Source organism: Cyrtonyx montezumae, unplaced genomic scaffold (genome assembly GCF_038088225.1).
Source record: "Cyrtonyx montezumae isolate F1298 unplaced genomic scaffold, pur_monq_1.0 scaffold_10, whole genome shotgun sequence".
NCBI lineage: Eukaryota > Metazoa > Chordata > Aves > Galliformes > Odontophoridae > Cyrtonyx > Cyrtonyx montezumae.
Genome location: NW_027071826.1, coordinates 28,631,905 through 28,651,795, shown reverse-complemented (window position 1 = coordinate 28,651,795; position 19,891 = coordinate 28,631,905). Strand labels below are relative to the sequence as shown.

Below are 19,891 nucleotides of genomic sequence, written 5' to 3'. Positions count from 1 at the left end.
ACTTATTTTTCAAGGATATCAGTTAAACATCTTTCATCAATACATCCAAAATTAAGACTGAGAGAAGATGTAAAATGAAATAAAAGTTCTCTTAAATAGGAATATTTTAACAATTTCATTCTGTCCACTCTCCTTCTAAAATACTCTGGAATTCTCTATTTTTTATTTATAATTCAGAACACAATTTATGTGTTTTCATGGGAATAAGAAGTGCAAAGAACAAAATGCATGCCTACTTCAAATGAACACAGAAAACTGGTAACTGAAATAGAAGCATGATATATTACCACAATAAAGGGGCGCTACAGACATGTCCAGTTTAGATGAAAGTTGTCCTTAATACATTTAGAAATCTCAGTAATCTTCAGTTTAGAAAACTCAGGAACAGGGACAAAGTCACACAGTAATTAATAAACTATTCCTAGTAATTGCCTAGTTCAACTGAAGAGAGGGTTGATTTTATTTTTACAAAAAAAAAAAAAAAAAAAAAAAAAAAAACACCCTGCAATTTCTACAGCCAAATAGTAAAAGTAGTGCCAGTTCCATGCAACTGTTATAAAATAGATAAATTGTTCAGTGGTCCTGATGAAAGGCCAATGGATATAGTTCTTAGATAACCTTACAACTATCATTTTGTTTTTAAAAACACAATTTTAATAAAAAAAAAATCATTTTCTGTAATATATGTATATATATTTACCTCCAATATAGAATGTTCTAATCTTGCACTTTTTCAGGTATAAGGAATAATAGGCATGCACAAAGCTACTTCTACTTCAGAGGAACAGTGTCATAATACGAATGGAGAAAAATATTCTCATACCAGCAGGGATGGCATTAAGGGAAAGTCTTACAATTCTAATGTAATGAAGGGTAAAGTAAGTAATATTCTGTGTTCAAATACTTTGAGTTACCATCAGTACAATACTAAACAGCTTTAAATATTTCAGATCACAATGCTTTGCTGTTTCTTCCTAGCTGCTTGTAATAACATGCCACTTACAAGGATAGCAGCGCATCTATTCACTTACACATGAAAAATAACATGTGCTTTAATTTAAGGAAAGGTGTGGTATTGACACCAATGAAGATGTAAGTCACCTGTTTACACTACATCTTCTAAAACATGTTTTTCCCATAAAACTTCAACAAAAAATCTGAAAAAATACTCATTAGGCTTCACTGCTGTAAAAACAGTCCAGGTTCTTTAGACGGTACTTAGGTTCACAAAAAATAGTTTTGACAGATTGATCTCAATATCAATATGAACTTAGAGCCATAGTAAAAATTTCTAGTACACATCAGCATCTCAGTACAACAGTAATTTGCATCCAGGATTTAAAGTAGATGGATTTACTAGTATAAAGCATATTAAAACGTAAAATGATGTGAATTCCATACCCTAATCCATTAATCATTAGCAATTCCTCCTCTTTTCCCATTCTGACACTGAGAAGTGAGCGAATCTGGCCCAGTGCAGCAAGGAGATTAATGGTATCCTTCACAGAGGCAGCACTAATAGTGTATGCTTTCCTCAGAGCTTGAAGTAGCTCACCAATGCTATCATATTGCCTACGTAGGAGGGTGTACATAATCCGAACCAATTCTGGATCTTGAATCTGATCTTCCTGGGACCAGCGCACCATTGTCTGAGATATGAGTTCCTTCAGTGTAGCTAAAATGATAAAATACAAAAAATGTTACCAGCTATTACAAACAAAAATTCAAAAACATACACTGCAGTAAAGTATCAGATAACAGTAGACAATAAGGCAGTTGTAAGAAAGCAAAAAAAAAAAAAAATTAGCTAAATAGAATTTTCAACAGGAAAAATAATGTTGAATCTTTTCTGGTAGTGTGATGCTCCCTAGAGATGGAAAATAAGGAACTTATCATTAGTGTTCAAATTAATATATCACTGTTACAATGAAAACTTCTTGGCTTATCAGGACCCCAGAAATCATCCTTGTAAGTGAAATGATAATTTCTTTCTTTTTTTTTTTATTTCATTTATATTCTTGTATTTATAAAAAAGCTCTAATTGCAGAGCTTTTTGTATTGCAAAATTTATCATTAGGAAAAATTTAATGTAATTTCACAGTGCCAAAGAAACATTATATTTTGATGAACATCAGTCTAGGTTTGGAATACACAATCTGATCAAGAAGTTTTCAGTAAAGAGTTCATTGTCTGACAAGTATGCTTCCAGCTATACTAGAAATATTCATTAAAGAGGGCCCAGCAAGATAATTAGTTCTGTGAGAAGAGGAGGAATATGTCTGTTCTAAATTTACAGTACTGACAAAAACAAGGATGAGACAGCCTTCTTTTTCTTTCTTCCTTTTATTTTCAGGGGCAAGATAAGATGTCTTGGGTAGCTTTTGTGATTCATTCATTTAACGAATGTTTAACTACTTTGTTATTCAAACAAGGGATCTCCACTGTCTTCAAAAGACAACAAGCTCTATGGAAACATCTTAGAATTGTATGATGATGCATATGCACTAACAGGAGAGGCAAACTGCTTTAAAATAGAGAATTTAATCTGTGTTTCCCACCTATGTTGCAATGGTCACCCTCACTTGGGGATATATTTTCTAAAAATTTGTACTGTTTTGAAGCACACAATCCATATTGCTTGGAGCAGTTCTACATTTCCTATACAATGACAGAGAAAACAATTTTTCTAAGCCCTGAGTTTAGGAACTTTACCTGAAAACTAAAATCATGTTCCCATTCTTGTTATAAAAAATGATCATTGTTTATACTAAATGGAGTAGGATATCTTTACAGCTGCTAATTTTTCTCTCTTACTATTTACTTAACTATATTTTTATAGTTAACAATCATTAGTTCACCAATTTTGTTACAAAAACAGGCTATAATTCTATGGGAGACAGATTCAATTAAGAGAGCTGTATTATTAAGGTTAATTTATGAATGAAAATACTACACAAGCATTTTTGAAAATACCACAACTTCCTTCAATCAAGACAGTTTCTTCTTCCAGTACTATGGTATGTTCTCCTAATTATTACAATAAAATCTACTCTCCTAAAATAACAGTGGAAAAGGAATTAACAAAGATAACAAGAAATATTTTAGTCAAAATTGTGTATTATATAGGAATTTGCTATGGTGAGGAAAAACGCAGTTTGATTCAATTTAAGTGGATTTTTTCCAGTTCAGCTACAAAAGTATTTGCACTCAGTCAAATATTAGTGCAATTTTATGTGCTTGAGTTAACCATCAGATACTTTCACGTAACTAAAATGTTGTTATAATTTTTTGTAAAACGTAATATTTTGCAACGAACATCTTCACACGAAATGAGCAAATATAAAACAAATTGTTTCTTTGAATTTTCTTTGCAGAGATACCCATATATAAGCACAACTTTCCTGTATTTCTCATACTTTCCATAAGAAGTGTTAGTGCTTCTCAGGTTTTAGTACTCTTGGAAGTCTTGTCACCATAACTGACAATATTTTGTTGTTTATACTCAAGAGTTCTTGTTAGCTTTACAATATATTTTAAAAACTCATCATTAATGCTAATTTAAAGTGCTGGCATTCTTCTCTATTTGTGAGCCGAAATGAACATATTATTGAGGAAAGGAAAATTTATTTCTAGAAAAATGTTCCTTCCACATGCTTTGATTAGGAATACTCATACACTAAATATACATAATCAGATGTTCACGGACAGAGAATTTCAGCGGTAGCAATATATGTACATGCAACTCACACCACCACTTTTTTTTATGCACATAAAAGCATTAGGATATTTCATGTACTTATTTTTTTCACTTTTTGAATTCCAAATTTCATAGTGTGGAGAGGAGGGATAGTGGGAAAGATTACAGTAGTTCACATGTGGATTACATAATGCAGTTTTCAGCTTCTTCCTTATAGTTTTCCATCATCCTTTGTGTGACTTCAATATACATATGAATGCCCGTGTGTACTCTAATGTTATGCATCATTTTAAGAAGGAGCTCCACCTAGACAAAATGATCTGAAATATCTAGAAATACCAAAGTATCTAGAAAATCAGATCATGTGGTATCACTTGTCCAACTTGCATCTGTTATGATTCAAGGCCCCATTAAGTATTAAATACGTAACCTGCTGTTTCAGAAAGCAACCACCACATTCCCTTGGGTTTCAAAGAATGAACAGGCAGATCATGTAATGGATGTTCTGAGTTGGAAAACAGCTTTATCATCAAATCTTACTTGACTCTTGATGGAATAATTGTCTAAAATAACATTAATGGTTCTAAGTATGTACAAAGACCTATTGCCAAACCCCAAGTAGACCAACCTCAAGTCTTGCATACCTTGCATAGTTCTGCACATGACATTTGTTGGATATTATAGAAACTCACAGCAGGTAAATAAAATATCTTCATTCACAAAGGCACATAGCAAGCTCAGCAAAAATTTACAGTCTAAAGGAAGAACTCACTACTCACTATCTACAGTTACTACTAAGGAAAACATTGAAAAAAGCAAACATATGACAAGAAAACCAAAAGCAGACATAGACATTTGCACCATCTATAAAATTTATCAGAGGCAAAGCATAGATCAATAAAAGCACAGCTCAATAAAAGCATAGATCAATAAAAGCACAGCTCAATAAAACACCTAGGCTGGTTGGTTAGGATGGTTGAGGGGAATGGTAAGAAGAGAACTAAGTTACCAATATAGAGCATAAACACCCCTCTCCTGTGCTGGAGAATAGAGCATTAACATGTACATATAAGGGAGTACAGCTCAGAATAACAAGTCTGTATTCAAAGTGTTTCAGAATATTTCTGTGCACGTATGTATGTGTCTGCATGCACACATAAGCTGTGAGGGAGGAAGGAATATATACACTTCTTTTGCAACAATTTCTTCCCTGCCAGCAACAGAACCAACAACAGTTAATAATTCATTAGAAGAAGCAGAGACGAAAGAACAAAATGTAACATAAAATATTGCAGAGATGAAATAATGACAAATTGCCACTCTCTCAAAACAGACAGAATTTGAGATAACTTCAGGATGTAGGGCATTCCTATCTACAACTCAAAGAAAAAATGAAAATAAAAAAATAAAGCTCTGTTTTGCTCCCAAGCAGCAAGGAAATTGAAGTAACTCTTGTAAAAAGCACTAGCAGACAGATATCTGGACCATTTTCTTATTTTAATGCTTCCTTTAATTAAAGCAATGCATCATGGAGACACTAGTAATAAATGTAATAGTCCATTTTTAGCTTTTTATCACTAAAATAACTGAATGCAGTTATCAAGTATTAAATTAATACATATCCTCAAATGTGTTAACCAACTAAATAACATTCTTCCAAATATTTTAAAGGAATTATCAGTTTCTAGGTATGCCTTTAATTAATTAATTTGTTTGTTTGTTTAGTATTAGTGAAAATGCTTGGTTTCTCCGAAAATCCAGCATTTTAGAGTACCAAAAATGGTTTGCAAACACAGATTCAGTTTGGCTAGGATGGAGTTAAATTTTAACAAAACCATCCATACAGCGCTGGGCTTTTTACTTGTGGCTGGAACGGTGTTGCTATTGCACCAGCATTTTGTCTATGACTGAGTAGTGCTGGCAGAGCATCAAAATGCTGCGTCTCTCAACTCCCTCCCCACAAAAAGGCCAATATGTTGGAGGTGAGCAAGTTTTGGGATAGAAAAAGCTAGGGATGGAAGATCTGAAGTGACATTCATACTGTATCAGGTCATGCTCAGCAATACCGGATTCAACTGCAACATTTTTTTTATCATTACACTAGAATTCAAGAGTAAAAACATTCAACTGTCAAACTTTGCAGTTTTATTTTAATAAAACATACAAAATATATGTATATGTTATGAATTGATCTATATATCATGTGTCAACACCAATCAAACTGCACAGTGCTTTGCAGCACGTAGTATGAGGGCTCTTTAAGAATAAAGTTCATTAACCTATCTGCTTGGTGCCATGCAACAGAGCTCTAACTGCTTGGCCTACAGGCCGAATCTCATCAACGTTTATAAATATCCGATGAGAAGGTGTAAACAAGATGGAGCCAGGACCTTCTGAGTGGTACTCAGAGAGAGAACAAGAGGCAATAAGCACAAACTAAAAACCAAGAGGTTTTTTTCCTGGTCTGCACACCAGGAAGTATTTTTACTCTGACAGTAAGATAGCCTAGGCACAGGTGATCCAGAAAGTTTATGGAGTCTCCAACTTCAGAAATACCTGTACTGATGATATCTAGATAGAATTTTGAACCAGGTCCTCAACTCTAGTAACATATGTACAAGGGATGCTCTGAAAGTAATGCCTCCTATTTTATTGTGTTGGCCCATTATGCCAGAAGGGGATGTTGATGGTTAAGCAGTAATGGTTGAACCTTCCAACAAATATCCCATTATATTTTGTGTCCGTGTGACAGATGGCAGTAGATGGGCAGCCTGACTGAATGGCATCTGACATGGAAATGTGTATGAAACAAAGATGTCTCTGAATTCCTCCAACTTCAATCCTGCAGCCTTGTTCTTATTCTAACAATTGTCTCAGTGCTACTTTAGTTATAAGGACATCTTAAGGCAGTAACAATCTGGTATATCTTTATCTTCTTCACAGAAGGCTACAAGTTCTATGCTACCTATTTTTTGAGACTGCACTGAAGAAACTCCTATCAGTCAGAATTCAAAACAAAACCTTGCATGTAAGAAGCTAGCCCTTTTTATATAAAAAACAGTAATTGAAAAAGAATCTTGTCGCATGTATCTTAATACTGAGTAGTAGACAGTTTCTCATGGAGGACCAGAAAGTAAAATAGAATTAGGCTTTTAAGAAGAAAAGGTTTGGACTTAAAAAAAATAAAAATAAAAAATAATAATAAAAAAAAAACCCCACAAAGCTATAAATGAAAACATGTCTAATTCAGAATTCTTGAGTCAAGATTACCTCGCCGTAATTAATTTTTTTCCACTTTCTTTTAATCTACTATGCAAATTTTCAAACAAAACCTTAAGGATCTTGATCCATGCTTTACCTCCCTATTCAATGATACACCTAATACATGGAAGAAGTAGAACTGTACTAATAGGTAAAAGGAAGACAAAGTGGTAGTCTCCTTCTTCAGTACACTATGAAGTTTCATTAGAAAATGAACTCATGCTAATCACATGATCCAACACTTGCATCACAGAAGTATATATGCAGAAATAAAACTTACTAGGTGATTTATCTTCTTCTTCCCTGGGCTCTATTTTTTCTGGTTTTGGTGGACCTTTGATTTTGTATATTAATGAACGAAGTTTGCCGGTCAAGGAGGAATCTTCCTCTTCTTCCTCCTCCTCTTCGAGTGGAATACCTTAGCAGATAATGAAAATGATTAACATTTCAAGAGGAACAAAGTTTCTACACGACAATTCTTTAACCAGCAAGTTTCATATAGGAAGAAAGAAATTACATTTATTTCAGTACACACACTTTTTATATCCAGATTATATTTTATATCCAGATATATTATTTAACTTTTTTTTAACCTGTTACAACAAAAGAGATGTGTCTTTTTTACTGTGCTATGTCAATTAGATTTGATGCATTCATGATTGATTATATCTGTGATTCATTATTTCATAATGTAGAATATAAGTTAAGAAATAAATGATTATCCCACAATATAGTACAACTTTTGAGATATTTAGCAGTCATAAATAAACTTATCAACTGACATTAAAACTGTTAGATAAGAGATATTTGGAGATGTCATACTAGCAATAGCAATGAAGATTTTTTCTTGAAAAAATGTATACAGTTAAATGTACCTGAAGGGATACTATTTTTCAAGTAGTTCACTGCAGTTCAGTTCACTGCTTCACAAACATTCAAATTATTTTCAAGTCTTTCACACCTCTTAGTAATGATCAGATATCACATGTTACAATCAGAAGCACGAAACAACTAAACACATTTCTTTCAGATCAGAGCTAAATGGGCAGTAATGAAATGTAAGTTTTTGCTGTTTGGCTGCTGGTTAAAGTGAGTGTGGTTCGTAGCACTGAGAAAAGGAAAAGACTTTGAAATAGAATACTGAAGTGGTACAAGCCTGAGAAGAGGGGAAAAAACACACAGAAAAGAAAAAGAAACTATGAAAGAAAAGAAAAAAAAAACTGAAACCTTGTACTTGGTTGGAGACAGTAAGCAAGTGACAGCTAATAAAGGGAAACAGTTGGACTTAATGACTAGGTGACTAAGTGACTAAAAAGAAATAAATCAGAGGCAGTGGGATAGAATGAAAGAATTAGAAACTGAAATCTAAGACTAAGGGATAAGAATAAGGGATAAGAGGAATGCGAAAAATATGCCTTGGCAAAATGAAAAGCTGAAAATGAAGGAAGGCTACAGAAAGGAAGAAATAAGAACAAGAAGTAAGGAGAGGGAAGAGAAAGAAGACAATGACATTAACAAAAGCAAGAGATGATCTGGCACTGAAAAACATAACCTAAGGCGTAGAGTCAAAAGAAACAGAGAGGAGAACTCTTAAAAATCTGAAATTAGCAGAAAAGAGACATGATGAGTTAAGACAGTATCAGCGTAGAGAAGGCAGCTGCTTATTCACTGCTCCATACCAGACATCATTCATTCTCTACCTTCTGAGAACTGCAGCCCATTCAGAAATTGACCAGCTAGTTTTGCTTTTGGTTAATCATTTAATTTAAGGGGTAGAGGTCTGTGCGCTGGAACACATAGTTCTAACCCATCAAAGGAACCAGTTAAATGTAAAATTGATATTATACAATACAATCTACTTTGAATTTATTTTGTTTACAACCAAGAAATTGCACACAAAAATTATGAGAGGGGATTATTATTTTGCTGGCAAACTTAATCACTCACAGTGAGGACATGCTAGGATTAAGAGTGCCTGAGTAACTTTAATTCAGACTGTTTGTGTATATTTACTATGATGAAGCCTTTAATTACTTGATTGCATACATATTTTTTCCATTTAGACTGCAAAGTTTACTTAGTATTAAAAAGCTGTTTAAATATTCCAAGCACAACTCATATTCAGTTTTATGTGCAGCTGTGACAGCTTAGTGCTGATTTTCAGGACTAAGCCAGGATGCAGATTTACAGAATGTTTACCTTTGTGATCACCTATGATAAATCTATGCAAAGTATCAACATGGCTCTGTTTAGGATCCAGAAGATCATTATAGTATTTTAACTGCTGGACTACTTTCTCATCTCATTCAACATACAAACTGAAAAAGCAATAAACTAAAGTATGCCCCTAAAATACTACCAGCAATATGACTTCAAAGTAACAAGGAAGTTGATTTCCAGCAAAGGTGGGATCTCTATAATCTTCATCCTGGAGCCCTCAGAGAAATCTGATGCCAAATATGCTTGAAAACCAGAAACATGCTCAAGTGCTAAGTAAACAACAAAGATCACAGTATCTTTCCTAACCAAAATGGGAAGAATGTAGTGTAGCTGAGAGGATATGGACCATTCATTTTAATGCTTGGAAGAAAAATGCTGGACTGAAAGAAACAAAGTTTCTGGTAAACATTTAAAAGAAGGGATCAATGACAACCAACACAGGATTGTCAAGAGCAAATCATATTAAACTAACTTAATTTCCACCTTTAATGAAACTAGCCTTACAGATACAAATCTTAATACCATCCCACACAATATTCTCCTACGGAATTTGATAAAACACAAACTAAATGCTGACCCATTTTATGTTGGGTTCTAAGGCAGCTGAAATAAAGTAACTGGCTTATCACAAATTCACAGGCGAATGGCTGCTGGGGATTTTAACAGGGTACCCAGAAATATCACAATCAGAGGCCTTAGCAATACAAGTACAGAATCATGGGACTCATTATGGCTACTAACGTTAATCACAAACTGTTAATTATTGGTCACTAAAATAATATAATACCATGAAATGAGTAAAACTGATTTTAAGGGTAATGAGTAAAGAAATAACTAACAGTCTGTATCAACAAACATTTAAAAATGACTTCAAGCAAATTGAGGAAGTATGAGGAAGAAGCTACTAAACACTATCACGGTCCTCCGGATGAAGAACTTTAGATGCTCTCAACTCACACTAATGATCCTGTTCTCTTCTTGAATAAGATTTGTGCCATGGACCATAGGACCATGAAAGGCATTGTGAGAATAACCATAATGCCAAGAAGGTAGGTATGAAAAAGACTAAGTATGTCAAATTTAACTGCATGATTAGTGGGAATGAGCAGAAATAATTTACTGACTTGACTATAAATGCTCACCATAATAAATGGAATAGAAGTACCATGATTGCCTTAATTAGACTAAGATCTCAATAGTCTAATAAAATAGTTTGAGCTTCACATAAAAAATGAGATTCTTTAATCAATTCTCAATGATGAGAATCAATAGAAGTTGTGCAAATTTTTTTATTTAGTTCACTCTTGTGTATACCCTAAGAAAATACAAGTTCATTCTCTGGGGAAAAAGCAGGTAACTCATACTGTAATGTTCACTCCAATACTGTCTTATAATGGCTGACTATCACAGTTATGTATATATCAGGAAATTGAATTAAAGCAGCACCATCACCCCACATCCATTATTTTTTACTTTATTTGCCACTGCTAAGATTCACATCTATAATGCAATTTCCTTCCTTTAATCTGCTTTTACATATATACATGCCTACATATATCTTTTAAAGGTAACCCAACTGTCTTTTTTGGATAATTTTGCTGTTGCTAAATGAATCTAAAATCAATATATTAACAGAAAAATATCAGAAAATATTTAATAGATACTTATCAATGAAACTTGAAACAATGTCACAGGTTTCCTGTATTTTTGGTAGCATGTATGACATTGTTTTCAGAAAAAAAAAAAAGCATGTAGACAGTAATATATTTCCAAAAGAAAAGGAAAAGTAGAGAAGAGGAAAGAAAGAGAAGCAAGAGAAGCAAGGGGGTAAAAATAGGGGGGGGGAGGGGGAGGAAGGGAGGGATAGAAGGTGGGAAAAAAGGAAAAAGAAGCACTTCTATTTTATATCTGATCTGATGCATCTTGCTACCCACCACAGTGAATTAGGAGATCGTCATGGAAGTCATATAGCTCATCTCGAATCTCTTCTGGACAGGGACAATCCTCTCCCAGTTGAAAATTCAGCAGCATATTAATCTTTAAGAGTATTTAAATATGTTAAAGGTACTGAGGCTAAAACAGATTCTATTATATAGCTGTACTTGAATCAGCATAAAACATACATTTTTAACACACATTAACAAAAACAGTATGGCAGTATTCATTTGCAATTTTTGAGTATGTCTGACATAAAAATACAGCTATTCTTAATAATAAAGCTATTTCCTAAATACAGAAAATAAATGCATCCAACATACTAACTGCAAAGCAACAATAATTTCAAGTCAATACAACATAGCAACATAACTTACCAACTTTTCTTCTAAAACTTCCCAAACTTGGATGGTAATGTTCAAATTCTCTATGCTCGTGGGAAACCCAAAGCCAATTTCAATCTAGAGCTTGATTTCTGAAGTACTGGTATAAGCATTTTGACATTCAGTTTTTTGTGGCATCTTAATAAGTTTTATCTCAAAATCGTCTCTGATTCTCTAGTATTTTCATAAGTTCATAAGTTCATAAGGTTGGAAAGGACCTATAAGATCATCTAGTCCAACCATCCTCCTATCACTATCTCTACCCAACTACTAAATTAAATCCTTTAGCAAAGGATTTTTTTCCATGCAGTATAGAAGTCAGAATTTTTATCATCACACTAATGTTCAGATTCAGTCATTTATTTAATATTACCTGTTCTTGTGGAGGAGATCGAAATTCCTTAGTCTTCTTGGCAGTCAAAGCAGCAGACATATTCAAGGCTTGCATGAGTTCATTATACCTGTACTTCTGATTATATTGCAGTTTTGATACATAATGATCTGCAAATGATACAATCGCTTCCACTCTGTGTTGCAGCTCACAGTCACAGAAGTAATTTAGTAAGTGGCACATCTAGAGCAGAATAAAACAGATAAGTTCAACAGCTTAACATATTACACTCTAATTGAGGAATAACAGTAGTAAATATTATACACTGGAACAGATGATTAAAATCATAGTTTTTTCCATTTTTCATTTAATATAGGAATGGTTGACAAATGCATATTCACATCGTGTTTCACTTCGTGCTCTCAAATTACAAATATTAATTCTCTTTTAAAATACATGTATTAAATAAATATTTTAGTACCTACTTTGAGTATGAAGACACTGTGTAGAAGGAATTGCATCGTCATGAAATCTGGCTGTTAAGGTGAAGTCATATGGCAGATTGGAATAAAGACAGCCATGATTTCAAAATTTACAAACTGAACAGACAAAATATTACCTTTCTTTCACCAATATTATAGCACATATAGTATAAAATGGTCACCTGAAGCTTAACGGATTCTGGTAATCTTGTCTGCAATAAGCCCTTTGTAGGTGCTTTTGTTTCTTTTACTGCCTTTTCTCCAGCTTCTACAGCTTTTTCTTCAACTTGTGTAACTTCTTCCTTCTCTGTCCTCTCTTCTGTTTCTTCCTTATGATCTCCAAAGACATTGGGATCAATGAGGATTAACACCTGCTTCACATCATCATCATCAAAAACTCCCATTATAAGCAATGTTGCTATGAGCTTAAGAACAGGAACGAACTGGAATGCAATGTGTCCTCCAACAGGATCTCGAATATGAGAACCACTACATTGTACTGCCTCTGTTAGCATACTTATAGCTTTAGATTTAAGAGTGTCAAGAGGAATTTCCGGGCTGGATGTCTGATGTTCTTCAGAGGTCACAATAAAGCAAGGAGTTGAAAAATTAAAGCTTGGCTTGAGACAAGTGCTAAGTCCTACTCCAGGTAAACCATGCTTCTTTGTTTCATCAGGATATAATTTAATGGTTCGAGTTTCCTCTGTAACTGGAATGATAAATTCATTGTTCATCATGAGCTTGGCTTGTTTGGCATGGTCCAAATGAATACTAATGAGCAAGTCATAGAATCCAGAACGCAGGAGTCCAGGTAAATACTGATTATCTATTGTGTAAAATAATTGAGATATATCTACATGGCTACAAAGTGCATAAGCAACTCTAGTGTTACCTAGAGCACAAACTGAGCTATAAAGTTTTAAAGTGTGATAGTGAAACTTCATCAAATCTTCTTGTTCACATAGTTCCAAAATATCAACGCATCTGTTAAGGAAAATAAAAATAAAATAAAAATTAAAAAAATTAAAAAAACACCCATCCATTTCACAATTCTTTTTAAAAGTTTATAATCTGTACACATTTTGGTCTGTTCCAGTTTAAAACATTAGTATTACGAAAGGTAATAACAAACCTTACGTGCATCCCACAGCAAATATGGTAATATTTCAATGAGGTTATTTGAAAATAGCACTCCATGAAAAAGAAGGAAGAGATCCATGATAGAGAAGCTTCTTTGGAAGCCATGGTAAATCATGTCCTTAAAAATCATGTATTCAGAATGCTGAAGCTATAGGTTTCATTTTTTTTCCCCACAGTATTAATGTTATCATTATTATTTACTCGTTTCTTGAATTTAGTTTTATTAATGACAAATAAAACTGGCTATTAATTTAGAAAAATAACTGTTAAATCTATAGCTTTTAAACTGGCTTTTCTGTTTCACTTTTGCTTATAAGTTGAATTGTCACTAATTACAATATTTTCTATATTATAATACATCTTTATTATCATCACTGAAGACAAAATATAGGAAAGTTGGCATCTTGTCAGCGACAATAAGAACAAAAAAAGTAATTCATGTAAATTTGAAGCAGATGAAACAGTATTTCTGTTTCACATGGTTTTAATATATAAGCAATCAGCAAAATTGTATTTGCACGTTCTTTATACAAAACTTACAATATCTCTATTTTTAAAGATCTAGAGATGTAAGTCAGATTATTTTAATTTTTAAAGGAAATCAAATAATTATGCTTTTCCTTATTTATGCAAATGTCATCACATGGCATTAAAACTATTTGGGCTCTTTTACCTGTTTAAAATTCATAAATACAATAATATGGAAGATAGCATGACATATTCTAAACAACGCTAGTCTTAACATTCTCCAGCTGTAGTTCCTTTGAAATGTACCTGTTTTCCTCTGGGATGTGGAGTGCCATCATCTGCAGAGGTTCCAAACACTGCACAACCCAGCCATGACGTTCACTGACGCGCTCTGTTTCTACTTTTAGAAAGCTGTTAGGCATCCTACTCCATAAAACAGGTGTAATTGTTTGCACATCAAGACGAGGAGGACACTGAGGAACGGGATTTCTTTCCTCACTTTTAAAAATTGCTGCTGATAAAGGCATGGTATTCTGAAACAAAGTAAATTAGAATTATTTTTGGAACTTATAATTATGTTCAAATTTACAGTATCAAAATGTAAACTATTTATTAATAGCAAAGAACTCACAAAAATATGAGTTATTGTAATAAACATATTTTTAAAAATACCACTATTGTACTCTCCACAAATGCCTCAAGTTTATTGTGATAAATACAGCTTTAATTAGTGAACAATCATCTTCATGGAAGTATTAAGTATATGTAAGTGATTTGTTTACATTTAAAAGAACATCTTTAAAGAAATTAGTTAATACCTTTAATTTACCAAGTTCAAACTGAATTAAGTTTGTGCTCGTAGGCTGTACAAAAGCTGCAGGAAAAAGCTTTGTGTTTGGTTCAACCTAGAAGACAAATGAGATTAAAAAAAAATCAAAAAGGCAACAAGAATCTTATCCCCAAATGTGATATCTATTAAATACTGTATAGCTTATATTTTACTATGAAATAATTGCAGACACTGTACGGAAGTGACAATCAGTGTCTACCTGCAGTCAGTCTCTCATACAGTACAAGTTTTGCTGAGTTATCTTCATAGATCCAACAAACATACAGGCAGGCATTTACTCATTTGGTAACAGGCCTATCACACAAGGGTTTCTAAGATAGCACGTTGATTCACTTACATTACAACCGAATTCAACACTTGCATTCTAAAATGGCTCTTAAAAATCTAGACAATTTAAAACTAATTACTTTGTCTCACTCCGGGAATTGCACCCATAATACAGCCTGAGGGTAGAACACAGCTTTTTAGATCACCACACATCTAACATCTATGCTGGACATAATATTTCACTATAAACAAAGCTTGTAAGCAAATTTTGAATAAAGATGAAATCAGAAGGAGTTAACAGGAAGGTGAGAGTGCATCATTTTATAAAGATAGTGCAAGTCTTTATGCCATACTAAAATCAGTGAAGTTTTGTATTTGAAAAGATTTCAAAAATAATTTTATTTTCAGGTTCAGCATTTGTATCCAGTCTTAAAGATCACAATGTATCACACTGAGTTACAGTGCTGCAGATCTAAATAAGTTGCTGGATATGTTTGTTTGTTTTGAGAACTGCATCTTAGTTTCATCACTGTATAATATATGAAAAAATGTTTTTCCAAAACATTTCCAAACAAGAAAAAAAAATCTATATAACAGCATCAAAATTATCGACTTAGTAGACAACTTCCTGAAAATTAGATAATAACCTGATAACAAGTGCCAAGCTCTTTTCCATTAGCAGTGAATGACAACATTCCAGTAGCCAGGTCAACGAAGCATCCAATTTCTAAATCAACATTACTGCGACCTGATCTCTGAGAATGAGCAGTTACATCTCCTCCCCAAACCATATAGCAATTACTGCGCTTCACACTGCAGGAACAAGAAAAAAAATTACAACAAATCACAGTTCACTCTGAACTTGATAGTACTCATAAAGATGTACTTTTCAATGAAGTAACAGATAGAGATACTTAAAGATACGTGTGCTAATATTAGTTTTGTTTTCTAATTACTATTAGGTACTATATACTTACACATTTCTAATAGTATTTCTAAAATTATGGAAATAATAATTCTTCTCTTAGGTAAAATAAAGAAGAAAGATTTTCATCCACTGTGATCAAATGTAGGTGTTAGAAGAAAGAAACATCCCAAAACATTTTTTCAAACAGAATTTTAAAGGTAAATATAGCCACTTTAAGAAGTATAAGTCAAATACATTCATATATAAATGAACATACAATAATTCTACTCCATAACTAACATTATTAGTTTAAATTAATGCTTTCAATGTAATCAATCTTGTGAATATTTCACTTCAAACAACAATATTAAAATACAATCTTTAATAAATAGTAAATAAATCCATACCTTTCATGAACTCTGCCTCTCTCATCTCCTAAAGTAACCGTCACAGTACAGTTTTTACTTATGTCAAAATTCTCACTGTAAAAATGATAGTCTGGTGTTACCCAACCAACCCAGACAGAGGATGGGTCTTGGCCAGCAAATATCCGCAAGGAATAAAAATACTGAAAAGAGGTAAAGAACATATTAGTAACTGAAAAAGATATTTTCTGAAGGAGTTGTCAAATAATGGTGCAAAAAAGTTCAACGTACAACTTCATTATAAATTTTTATAAATCAGTAATTTTTAATAGTGAATTGAGAAATTTATACTTCAGTCATAGAATTCTAGATTTTACTTAATACAGAGTGTTATAACACAGCAGATGATTCAAAAGGTTTCTTTCAACAGATCAATTTCTAATGAACACGATACCACTACTGAATCTATTTCTGAAAGCAAGAACTAAGCACATCAGTGTGATAACTTACTGTGGTGGAAGAAGCAGGAAATTCTTGGCTGTGTTTTCTAAAGACAGTGGAGAATCAGTAAATTAGTTGAAGTAATAAAATAGATGTAAAATAAAAATAAATACAAGCTCCCATTATTAAACTAAGTATACTTACTAACCCACGCTTGCTATGCATTTAGTACTCATGATAACAGTAAATCAAACCCACAAAGACTTTACAGGCTACATTCTTAGACCCTAAATAGTTTGTTGCAGTTAAGGTGGAGAGTTAAGTTTCAAATGAACTTGGCAGAACCTGGTATGTTTAAAAATCTCTCTAACATGGAAAGAAAATTTCATCTTTTCAGAAAAGATCCCCTGATGTTATCTGTACATAGTGTTCTGCATTGAATTTGATACCAAGAACAAGAAAACAATAATAACGGTAATATACATCCTAAACGTGTAATCAGTGCAAAACCTAATATGAAACCCTGAATATAAAATAACAAAGAAGAACTTTAAATTTTCACTAAGAGCATGAAATAGGATAATTAAGTAAACATAAGTCTAACCGTTTTTGGAGAGCATCAGATGAGGCATTCTCCACACTCATGCCAAAGTTGAATGATGAACGGAACTCAATGGGCATACTCAAACGGCAATATATCATGTCAGAATTGCTGTTTTGTGTACCAAATGTTTTGTGAATAACTTTTAACCGAGGTGGACTCTCAATGGTTCCATCTATTCTCCATATCTAAAACAAATAAATAATTTTAACAAATTAATGTTTCAAGAAACATACTGGTAACTAATATTAGGCAACTTGCGGATGAGATAACCTAAAGAGCTAAGCTAAATTTTTTGAAATTAATTCAGAACATTTTTCTTAGACCATAAAATTAGCTTGGGGAGAAGACTATGTTCCATCTAGACTGACTAATAATTATTCTCAAATTGTTCCATACAATTTTCAAAAAGAAAAATATATTTTATTTACATTTTCAAAAAGAAAAATATATTTTATTATATTAATTCACATACTTGGTGACTTAGATTCATGTCAAACTATCTGATGATGACAGTAAGCATTAGTAAGGGTTTAATGTCTCAGCATGCTAAACAAGCAGTTGATAAACAGCTGTCTCTCTAACATGTAATGTTACCTCTATGTGAGGATGATTTTTTGGCACATTAACAAATGTTGGTAAGCGTTTACTAAACCACATGGCGACATCTCGGTTCATGTTCACTGCAAAAGGTTCAAAACCCTCTTGAAGACCGCACATGGTATAATACTTGAATGTACTGGCATCCATTCCAAGGTTCATACGTCCAATCTGAGATAGACCTAGTGAGCAAACTGGTACAAAACCTAAGGAAATGACACAACAACAAAAATAAAAGCACACAGCAGGGTATTTGGAGAACACAAGAATACTATTTTGAATGTACTTAATGTGAACTGAACTTTAGCTCCTACAAGAAAGGCACACAAAATGATGACAATAGCAAGAATTTAAAGCTACCCTGAGTTCTAATAACTGAGCTCAGCATAATTACTACTGAGAACCCTGAGTACTTAGGCAGTGAATGGACACTGCACACACCGTGTCATTTATTCAAACATTAAACTATTCTAACAGTTGTTATTACTAAGGTCTGATTTGTGTAAAACATGAAAAAAAATATCGTGTCATCTTCTTAATCAATCAAATCTGAAAAAAACAAAACAAGATTAGATCAAGATACTTATTAATTTATTAGAAGAATCAGTTATATTTTTCATTATTTTTAGGCCAATAAACCAGTCTTTATATAATGAATTGGATACCAAAATCCAAACTTGGCTAGACTGAATTTTTAACAATTGTTACAATCTTTCAGGACACTGAACTTCCCCAAAGGACTTTGAGAAGAAATTGAGTTATCTCAATATATGTTTAAAATCTACTTCATCATCAGTGTCCATATATTTCTGGCCAATCTTAATCCATGCATCGTTCATGTTAGAAAAAATAGATTTCTTTAATGTTGATATCTTTTTATGAGCAAATATTTCCAGTTTCCAAGTAGCAGACAATATCAATAAAAACACAAGGCTCTTGATGTTTCTCCATCAGTCCTAACACAGAACTCAGCAATTTCAGTTAGAAGCCAGCAATTCCATCTGTACTACAAATTCTTTCTCCTATACTTCAGTCTTATGCCTTGAGAAAAACTCACATTTAGGGAGAAATGCAGATAAGCTATAAATAAACATTACAAATATTTGGAACCATAGGATCATAGAATGGTTTGAGTTAGAAAGAACCTTTAAGATCACCTAGTTCCAACCCCCCTGCTATAGGCAGGGACCAGCTTGCTCAGAGCCCCAGCCTGGCCTTGAATGCTGCCAGGAATGTGGCATTCACAATCTCTCTGGGCAATCTGTTCCACTATCTCACCACCCGCACAGTAAAGAATTCCCTTTTAATATCTAGTCTAAATCTACCCTCTTCCAGTCTAAAACCATTTTCCCATATAAAAAACTCCCTCCCCACCCATTTTCCTGAAGGCTGCTACAATGTGCTCTCTGAGTCTTCTCCAGGCTGAAGACTAGTTTTTCTGTTTCTGTTTTTGTTTTTGTTTCATAACCATGAAAATATAAAAAGAAAATTACCACTTTCTATTCCAAAGTCAGCGAATGCAAGTTCTGAACCTTTACTTGTTATAAGCAACTCTCCATTCAGAGTAAAGATAATTGATTTGTCATCCAAGTTTATCATGCAACCAACAACATCTCCTGGTTGCCAGCTTCGTCCGAAGAATCCACTGCCTTGATGCCAGCGCTGGCCCTAATAAAAAAGACAACCAAGTAAATAAACTGCTAAAATTAAAAAGCAAACATTTTTTGAGAAAAAGGATCAAAGTTCTAGGGAATAAAATAATCAGTCAAGACTAGAAATGTTTTGAATGTTTTATAGACAGCTAAAATACCTAGTAATTAAAGCTTTAAAGTTCATTTATAGTAACAACTTGGTCTCAATTACCCAATTAAAGAATTTTAAAATTCTATCCTTAATTTGCTATTTTTCATACTTTTTTTTTTTTTTTTTTTAACCTTTCAAGT

The 19,891-nt window shown here is 33.1% G+C and overlaps 1 protein-coding gene across 1 annotated transcript in view; it reads right to left on the bottom strand.

Annotated features, from left to right (window-relative positions):
- Positions 1–19,891, bottom strand: part of RYR3 (ryanodine receptor 3) — a 176,318-nt gene that overhangs the window by 81,602 nt on the left and 74,825 nt on the right. The window contains exons 27-39 of the mRNA XM_065754366.1: positions 19,442–19,616; positions 17,946–18,154; positions 17,352–17,536; positions 16,817–16,853; positions 16,349–16,509; positions 15,682–15,847; positions 14,736–14,822; positions 14,224–14,450; positions 12,492–13,293; positions 11,870–12,070; positions 11,113–11,215; positions 7,239–7,376; positions 1,402–1,675 (exon numbers count right to left, since the gene is read on the bottom strand). Coding sequence (XP_065610438.1) covers positions 1,402–1,675; positions 7,239–7,376; positions 11,113–11,215; positions 11,870–12,070; positions 12,492–13,293; positions 14,224–14,450; positions 14,736–14,822; positions 15,682–15,847; positions 16,349–16,509; positions 16,817–16,853; positions 17,352–17,536; positions 17,946–18,154; positions 19,442–19,616 — 2,765 coding nt within the window. The remainder of the gene's footprint in view (positions 1–1,401; positions 1,676–7,238; positions 7,377–11,112; positions 11,216–11,869; positions 12,071–12,491; positions 13,294–14,223; positions 14,451–14,735; positions 14,823–15,681; positions 15,848–16,348; positions 16,510–16,816; positions 16,854–17,351; positions 17,537–17,945; positions 18,155–19,441; positions 19,617–19,891) is intronic.